Source organism: Athene cunicularia (genome assembly GCF_003259725.1).
Source record: "Athene cunicularia isolate RWA chromosome 2 unlocalized genomic scaffold, athCun1 chr2_part1, whole genome shotgun sequence".
In the NCBI taxonomy this organism is placed as follows: domain Eukaryota; kingdom Metazoa; phylum Chordata; class Aves; order Strigiformes; family Strigidae; genus Athene; species Athene cunicularia.
In genome coordinates, this window is record NW_020799095.1 from 55,520,687 (window position 1) to 55,530,390 (window position 9,704).

The window sequence follows — 9,704 nt, forward strand, 5'->3', positions numbered from 1 at the left end:
CCCCCCCCCCCCCCCAAGTCTTGCAATGAGATAGAAGACACTAGAAACAGTGCTTGACCATTTCCCTTATAATGAAGCAATAACTGCAAGTAAAGCTCACATTTCTTAGAACCATAACTTTATCCCAGCATCTCTTAAATAAGTGGTGTTGAATCAAAAGCTTAGGAACATGTAGGAAACAGGCTAATCAAAACACTTTCAAGTAACAGCTGTCCAGAACGCTGTGACAACAATCTTTCACCTTAGAGAATATTTTTATCTTTTCCTCAATTTTATAATAGTTTTACATTAACAAATTCTAGCAACAGAGGCACTGATTTAGAAAATAGCTCTTGCAAAACTTTTTTTTTCATTTTTTGCATTAGTGTAAGCAATATTAAGTTTAGTTCAATAAATGTTTGAAGTTTGGATTATGTTAAGCAATACTTACTACTCCTAACTACTTCACTGTATAGGGCAAAAAGAGGTTAAATCCCTCCTTGACATTCTAGCTGAACTTTCCAGATGACTTACTATAAAAAAACCCAACAAGCTTTCTTAAAAAGGGATTGACGAGAGATACTCAAGAAATGGTGGGAAACTTTCTATATTGGTATTTCCTCTACAGAAAGATAGACAGCATGAGCAGCAAGTTATGCACCAGATCCTAAAAAAAATCTTAACTGCCACTTTGTCAAGAACAAGACTCTGTTGTCTTTTGTCTCACTGCACACCTTTGACAAGCAACTGACTTCATTTTCTCTGTATCCTCCTACTTCTGTCTGCAACTAGGATCTTCCATGAGCCTTCTCAAGGCTGAAGAAAACCAGTCTTCCTAGTGTCTCCTCATATACCATGTGCTCCCAAATCATCTTGGTAGCACTCCACTGGACTCCACTACATCAACCTCTCTCTTTTCCTAGGGAGCCCAAGACTGGGCCCAAGCTGGATCACTGGACACAGCAGCCCAAACACCATCTCACAAGTACCACACAGAAAGGAAGGATCCCTTTCCCAGACCTGCTGGCTACACTCTTGCTAACACAGCTCAGGATGTGGTTTGCCTTTTTTGCTACAAGAGCACATTGCCGACTTCTGTTCAATCTACCTCAATGCCAAATTTCTGTAAAGCTGCTTTCTAGTCAGTCTGCCCACTCCCACCTTTACCACTAGCCAGGGTTACGCCAACCCTAGGATTTTGAATTTCCCTTTGCTAAGTGTCATATGATTACTGTTAGCCCTTTTCCTAGTCTATTCAGGTCCCTCTGAACCACTTCCCCCAGTTTGGTATAGTCTACAAACTTGCTGAAGGTATGTAACATCCCATCTTCCTAGACCATTAAAGACATTAAACAGATTAGTCCCACTGTGAAACTGAAAGACATTATTAGCAATCCACACAGGAAGAGAGTACTTTCATACACACGTGGCCAGAAGCATCACCATATTGAGCAGAAAGGCAATTTCCCTCTTCACCACCTCATATTCTCACATACAGCTACCATACTTGCAATCAGTTCTAGCTTCATCAACACATTATAAAGGAGAACATTCAATAGCTAGATTTGTAAAAATCTATTTTATCGAGAATTTGTAGCCAGTATTTTTGTTCTGTTGAAAAATAAAATTTCCACAGGTCCTTAAATAAATCAGCTTAAAAAGAAGTTAACTCATTTAACAAAAAAGAAATCATACTGGGTAATTTCTGCCTATCACCTCAGCATTGGGTTTTTTTGTTTGTTTGATTTAATATATGTATATAGATACACACAAACTAAATCAAGACATCAATTTAAAAATGACCAGAAACTAGTAGTTAACTTCATATACAATTACCAGAATTACTCTACAGGTATTCCTGTCCCAGCTACTGAAACTTTTATTCAGTTTTTTGTTCTTAGTTTCAAATTCTAGATGTAGATTTATTACTCAAGTTACAAACACTTGATTTTCTAAAAAGAAAATTATCAAAAATTTTAGACAGTTCATTCCTTCGCTGTTCTCCATCTTTCCCACATTTCTCCCAATAAAATTCCAAAAGCACAGGACAGTCATACAAATCTTCACAAGCCAAAGTAGCTTCTGGAATGCTATGCTTTAGAGGGAAAAAAGATAAAAAAGTTAAATTTAAGAAAGCCTTAACAAGGCAAAACTGAGAACTCATTTGTAATTTTACACAAACAGCTGTATAAATAAGGCTTTTGGAGCAGCACTCCACTTGTCTGTGAAAAGAGCATACCCCCTCCAGAGTTACACTACTAATTAATCACCAGGGTTCCCTAAAATAGTTCAGCACTCAAATTATTCAGTATCTAGTTTCTACTTAGACAAATACAGAATGATCAACTGCAAAAACCGAAAATGAGATGTAGCTGTTGGATGACATCATGAAATGTTCAAGAAAAGAAACAAGCATTTTCCAATATCAGGAATAAAATACTTACAGCAAAATGTCAGGAAAGACAACTTTTCAGGCTTTCAGTACAAGTAAGACACAAGATTAAATGCAAGACAAATCAAAACTTGAATTAATAAAATGTATTTTTTATTTTGACTAGTCATAAGGTACACAAAAGTATGTAGATAATAATTCTCCATTGAAACATGACATCAATCTAAGTTTTCAGCTTTCTACAGCTTTTCTTTCAACACATTTTGCTTTCTAAGATGAAATGTGGCCCATACAACCCTAAGTTTGGGTTTTTTGTTTAGGGTTGGGGAGGCAGAACAAGATGTGTTCTAAAGTATTTGTAAGGAAAGGAGAAATAGCATTTTCAGTTCTCTTGAATGTACAAGATAAAATCCTGTATCACTCCACCTCCAGTATACTGATCATCCCTCCCAAAACAAAGGCTCACTCACATGGAGTAGTTCACCTCTGCTTCAGCAGCAAACACACACATCACTATGCTTCCTTCACACACACACACACACACACACACGTGCACATACTTACTTCCTCTCTCTCACTTGGGCTCCACCAATTACAGATAATCAGCTAGATTCTGCCCAAGAACTAAGATCTTGCCCTTCTACTCTCATGAAAACTCTTCAATTAAGTTTAGCAAACAAAATGCCCACAAAAAGCACTGCATGATATCTATCAGATGCCCTGCCCTGCCATTCTGAAAGCACTCATCTTGTAATCATTCTGCTTAATGCCAGGAAAGCACTTTACCTCCTCACCTTCAAATCAGAAAGAGATCAAAGGGAAATTCAAAAAAGTATAACTAAGTCTAAAAACATTTGATGACAGCCTGACAGCTCTGAACATTCTCCACAAAAAACCTGAATTATGCAACTTGTCTGATATTGTTACCTGTAATTTTGTATCCATATGCAGCCAGCTGTCCAGCCATATATTCACCATCTGAATTATTGTGAGAACATCCCCATGTACGAATCCAGATCTTCTGAACACCAGGAATAATGCTGTTAAGTAAAGATGAATGAAAGAGTCATGTTAAAAATGAAAAAGCTTTGCCTTTAAGCCCACTGAACACTCAATCGTAATGCTCCAAATATAAATTAAGCAACACAAACCAACTCCAAATCAGCTGTGGAAAAACATCATAATTATGTTATTTTAGTGTATTAGGTATTAGGTCCGGCTGGGATAGTTAACTTTCTCCACCACAACCCGTATGATTTTGTGGTTCCATATTTTTGACTAAAACAGCATTGATAACACACCTACATTTTCGCTTTTGTTGAACAGTGCTCGCGAAGCATCAAAACCTTCTGTTTTCCACCATGCTCCACCCCACCACAGACAGGCTGGACATGGTCAACAGGTTGGGAGGGAACATGTACAGTATAGCTGACCCAAACTGACCAAAAGGATGAGCATGATGTCATACCAGATGACATTATGCTCAGCAACAAAAACTGGGGGTTCGGTCTTCCAAAACTAGCCATTGCTCAGAGACTGGCTGGGCATCTGTCTGCTTCTGGAAGGCTGCAAGTGATTGCCTTTGCATGACTTGAGGGGTTTTCCCTACTCTATCCTTCACTTAAACTGTCTTTATCTCAACCCACAAGCTTTCTCGCTTTTGCTCTTCCAGTTCTCTCCCCCACTCTACCAGGAAGAGGGATAAGCAAGCGGCCCAGTTGTTGGACAGGGTCAATCCACCACAAAGAGTAAGAAAAGCTTTAGAATGGAGAAAGTACAAGAGCTGAAGGATAAGAAGAGATTCAGAACACTGCAGTTATGTTAAAAAAAAAAAAAAACCACAACACAACAATCTAACTTTCTGAAATCATTTAACAAGTGACCTTCAAGCAACCACACTGAAATTAGGCCACCAGCAAACAAACTGCAACCCTTTGATATTATGTCACCCATTGATTGCAGTTCCTTCCTGCAGTGGTACAACTCCCTACCTCCTCCTTGAGCCTTAGGGCAATTTCCCCCGCAGGTCACATGCCAACCCAAGATAAACAGGGAAACACAGTGGACCAGAGCTTTCAGGCACTCCCTTAAGGCACCCGATTCCCATCTACCCTATCACACATACCTATTAAAAATGAACTGGGAAAGGCCAGTTGGGAAATGGATTGGGATAGACCAGAGCATTAAGGCATCCCCTTAGCCCAATTGGTTTCAACCTCCCACACCTCTTATTTAAGAACAGATACCACCTGATAGCCTAGTACATCTCTACTTGAGTTGTAGCCCAAAAGGGGATGATATCAGAACTCCAAGATTTAACAAGTTCTGGGGTTGTACAATTGATAGAAAATACCAGAATATGCCATCATCCCATTTGGCCAGAAATTAAAAAATATCTGATGAAAGTCAGTTATCTCGGACCCTATAAATAGCGATTCCAAGCAAGACCCTTTGAGCTCTCCTTGATCGCAGCAGGCTGTGTCCAGCACCTGCCCTGAGCTGGGATGCCTCTCAGGCTCACAATCCTCAAAGTCTTAAGATCATCTCCCCACAGAGGTGATGGAAGGCCAAGGTGAAGTCAGACTTCTTGAATCTCAATTATTGACCATTGATAAATACTTATGTGTTGGGCATCCCTCAAGACAAGGGAAATTTTAACAATAAACTAGTCTCTTCAATCCACCTCTTTACCTATCTATGTGCTTAAATATGGATATTTGCCTTCATGAATGAGGATGTTTATGTATTTTACGGGATATCTGAATACTTCCACACTCTGTGTGTATGTTTTGTGTTTATATATATGTACATACATATATCCTTTGACTTAAAACACCTTGTAGTAAATTAGCATGAACCTTGTCACTTTCAAATCTGTAAATGCGTCACTGTTTTTACCATAACATTCTACCAAATCACCTTGTTAATCTTTAAATTACTCAGTGATCAAGTGCTGCTAAAATTCAACCTTGATCTGCCTCACACCATTAATAAACTTTAAACTGCTATTAAATCATAACCATGTGAAATATTTTCATCCATGCCACCTCCATGCAAGCCACTTTATATTCTTAACTTAAGCCTCCTACTAGCCACACTCACAACTGAAAGCTCGTTCCCCAACCTTTCTGAGCTACAGAAGCAGCATGGCCAATGTGCACCAGGGAGCTAGCACACAAAATGGTTTAAAGAACAACAAAAAAATTCTTCAAGAAGCTCTCATTGAAAGTCCTGGGATAACTGCACCAATAAGCTAAAGATGCCAGTATAAGAACAACACACATCCTGGAACAAAATCCTTTGCCCTGCCCACATCTTTTTTTTTTTCCTCCCTCGATAGTTCTTTTTTTAAAGATACTTCCCCCCTTGCTAAAAATAGAAATTTGATGGAAAATTAATGATCATTAAGTAGACATGCACAACATGTGTTGCTTCTTGGGTCAAAACCACTAAAATACAGTCTCTTAGATAACATATAGTACCTGAATACTTAGGAGAATGGACTGCTAGTGTATAGACCACCAGTTCAGCTGTCCACACGCTCCTGCGGTCAATGCACCTTTATGGGGCTTCAAATAAAAGTGTACTGTTACATTTATAAAATCTCCTTTGAACACTAACAAAAAAACAAAATTGAATTTCCTATGCATTCCAGACATACTTTATTTTCACTTTATAATGTGGGAAAATTTCTTCTACCAGCTTGAAATTATTAGGAAAAATAACCCTCAACAAACCAAACTCCAGATCTCTAAATGGCTACAGAAACTAGAATCAATAACTGAGTTCACCTATACTTTAATCAATTGCACTGCAGAAGAAGGAAAAATGCAAAGACACATTCTGTAGTGATTGCATACTACTTCCATTGAAATAAAACAGTTAAGTTCAAAAGAAGTTTCACTATTATCACTTGCAGGATGTACATACAAAAAGTACAGCATTTGGAAACCCCAGATTCCAGAAACTACGTGGAAAGACTGAAGAAAAGATGTACCCTTGATGGAAGAGGATCAGGTCAGGAATTACTTTAGCAAACTGGACATACCTAAGTCTCTGGGTCCTGATGGGATGCATGCACAAGAGAGATATGGACATACTGGAGGCAGTTCAACAAAAGTGCCACAAAGATGATTAGACTGGAGCATCACTCATAAGAGGAAAGGCTGAGAGAGCTGAGGCTGTTCAGACTGGAGAAGGCTCAGGAAGACCTTATCAATGTATATAAATACCTGAAGGGAGAGTGCAAAGAGGACAGAGCCAGGCTCTTTTCAGTGGTGCCCAGTGACAGGACCAGAGGCAGCAGGCACAGACTGACACACAGGAGGTTCCCTCCAAACATCAGGAAACACCTTTTCACTTTGAGGATGACAGGGATGGCACAGGTTGCCCAGAGAGGTGGTGGTATCTCCCTCTTTAGAGATCTTCAAAAACTATCTGGGCATGCTCCTGGCCAACTGGTTCTAGGTGGCCCTCCTTGTGCAGGGGGCATTGGACAAGATGACCTCCAGAGGTCCCTTCCAACCTCAAACCTTTTGTGATTCTCAGAATTTTGTTCTTATTTCTCTTTCCAGATGTCAAAAGGATACTCCAGGACTGCATTTTGAAGGATAGGGTGCTTCAATTAGGGTGATGCATACAATTTTTCCGAAATGCTTTCCATGTAAAAGCTTAAGTAACAGGAACCATTTCTCCAGCTTGATTACTCCATTAATCACTATCTCAGTCATAACTAATTTCTAAAGAAAGTTTGCCTAGGATTTATTATTCGTTACCACTATATTCTATGAAGACTATTTTACAATTTTATCTTGTATTCAGATTTTGCTTTATGAGATAATGAGAATTTCCATCTTATTTTTAGAAGCTGACAGTACACATAAGATATGAGAAAAGCAACAAGATAGCATTGATGGAAGAATTTACCTGTCACTTGGGGGATCATCATCTGTCTGAATATTTCTTTGTGAATTGCGTTTTCGCACTTTTGGAAAAACATTCTTTCTTACAAACTGTCGATCATGTGGTTTCAAATCTTCTGCTGACACAATATCTTCAATATCTTCAAGCACTGAATCACAGGCAGCAGGCATCTTCAAGAAGCTTTAGAGAAGACTGGTATTAGCAAACATTTGAATAAAAAACAAAGGTCTAGTATCTACTGAATATGTTTTCATACAGAAAAGTCACATATATTCCTATATATACACCTGCAATATATCATACGTATGAAGGATACTGAGCACCTAAAAACAATCAACTATCCAGAGGTACTTCCTGATGCCCTCTTCCCCCGAGGTCTCAAACACAGGCAAGGACAAAGTTACAAACCATATAGATTTTTTTTTTTTAAATAACCTGTACCTTATCACCTTCTAATTCAAAAACCCTGCAGCTCCTCTGACATGACATATCCAAGACACAAGTATTCTTAATCATGTCAGGCATCACAGTGAAATAATGAGTTCATGTTATGTGACAGATATGATTCCTCTCACATCACAGTAGAGCGAAAGAAGATTCGAGCACCTGCTTCAGAGGCTATTCTGGCTCTTTGTGTGCTGAAAACAGCTGCACAGTATTTCAATGTCTTCACAGTTCTTTTGAAAACAAACCCAACTATTCCCAGAATTCCTGATCCCACAGGCCTTTTGTTTGAATCACTTCATTCATCAACATAAAAATTCCTGTCCTCAGGTACAAGATATTTAACAACTATACATAGCTAATATGAAATAGCTAGATTAACATCAGGCTCATATAATATACTAGAATCATACATGATCATTAAAATCTAATTATATTTTCTACAAGAAATATATATGCTCTTTTCATGTCCCAGCAGGTCTCAAGATCCAGATCAGTTTTCAAGCAAAGGAAAAATGTTATTTGCTAAAGAAGCCTATAAAAAAGTTACTGCATTAATTAAACACCTCACACAGTGCTGTGTGTAACTCTTAATCAGAATGAAGTCCGATTTACCATTGGAAACTAGGTTCTGTGCATGTCTAAACAGTTTACTGAGGAAAACACGCAAGGGCATTTCACAGAGTTTACAGGGGAAATACACCACTTTCCTAACTGACAGCAAAGAACAAAACAAACAAGGCTTTAATTTCTTTAAAACTAGATTTCAGGAACAGAAAATTCAGGCTACTGGCATACAAAATGCTTTCGGATGTTGCAATTGAATTCTTGAGGAAAATAAGAGTTAAACACCTGTGCATTTCCCCAGTATGAGTCCTTCAGCCAATCTTGCAAAATATACTTCAGAATAAATCTTCATATAACCTGAACCATTACACATCTGCCTTTTAAGTTAAAAGGGAATATAACAATATCACAAAGAGGATGTGTCTGACAAAGGTATTTAAGCATTTAGCATTCTTCTAGATCAAAAATCCCATGATCTATAAAAAAACACAGCAAAGGATAAACAAAAATAAAAGGCTATGAAAAGTCCAGCAATAAAGAATACTGGGGGGATGTGACATCCCTTACACTATTTTATACCACTAACAGTACCTACGAATAGGCAAAGTTATCAACTCATTACGGGGAGAGGAAAAAAAACTTTGCATTTGTTTTTTCCTCTCTTCCAGAAAAACATCTGATATAATGGAGCAGCTGGCAAAACAAATAAGCTTAGTTTGTTTCAGTGGCCCACAAAAGGAAGAATACAGGCAAAATAAAATTCATACCTTTTTAAAAGCAAGGTTTAAATCCTCTCGGATAATAATCCTGGGGGGAAAAAAAGGAAAAAGACACGGCATGAACAAGCAGAACTAGCAGACAGAAAACCATGAGCTTGTTATTGTCCAAAAAACATTCCCTTTGCAGAAAGGTGTTTCTTGCTCAGTTTGACCTTGTTAAGGCTGCATACACATGATGACTGGTTGACAAAGCAGAATAGCCACATTTTCCCCAAGCAGAGGCACTAATCTTTTTGTTGTTTTTCTATAGTGCTTTTTTGTCAAAGTCTGATTTAAGTTCTTTCAGAAGAAAGAAATTCTTCCAGATTTCTGTCTTCAGTCAGGAGTTTAAGATTTTGAAGAAAAATGTAAAAAGAGATTAACAGTAAATTTTAGCTAAAGACATTCACTATTTTTTTAAATTACAACCACAGTAAAGTTTTTTAACAGACTACTTGATATCTGCACTAGTTCCATGGACGTGCATGAGATCTCTTCTTCACAAGCAAATAAATAAATGCAGATTCGGGCAGCTACTCCAAGAGATTGACTGAAATAATTGGCAAAAATAAAACAATAAGCGAATGTAGTTTTCTTGTACTGTCACGCTGTACCTACAAAACTTGACAATTCCATTTAAA

The 9,704-nt window shown here is 38.0% G+C and overlaps 1 protein-coding gene across 1 annotated transcript in view; it reads right to left on the reverse strand.

Moving 5' to 3' along the window:
• Nucleotides 1-9,365, reverse strand: part of CDKAL1 (CDK5 regulatory subunit associated protein 1 like 1) — a 424,112-nt gene extending 414,747 nt beyond the window's left edge. The window contains exons 1-3 of the mRNA XM_026843118.1: nucleotides 9,073-9,365; nucleotides 7,298-7,474; nucleotides 3,299-3,411 (exon numbers count right to left, since the gene is read on the reverse strand). Coding sequence (XP_026698919.1) covers nucleotides 3,299-3,411; nucleotides 7,298-7,464 — 280 coding nt within the window. The 5' untranslated portion in view covers nucleotides 7,465-7,474; nucleotides 9,073-9,365. The remainder of the gene's footprint in view (nucleotides 1-3,298; nucleotides 3,412-7,297; nucleotides 7,475-9,072) is intronic.
• Nucleotides 9,366-9,704: the final 339 nt, after the last annotated feature.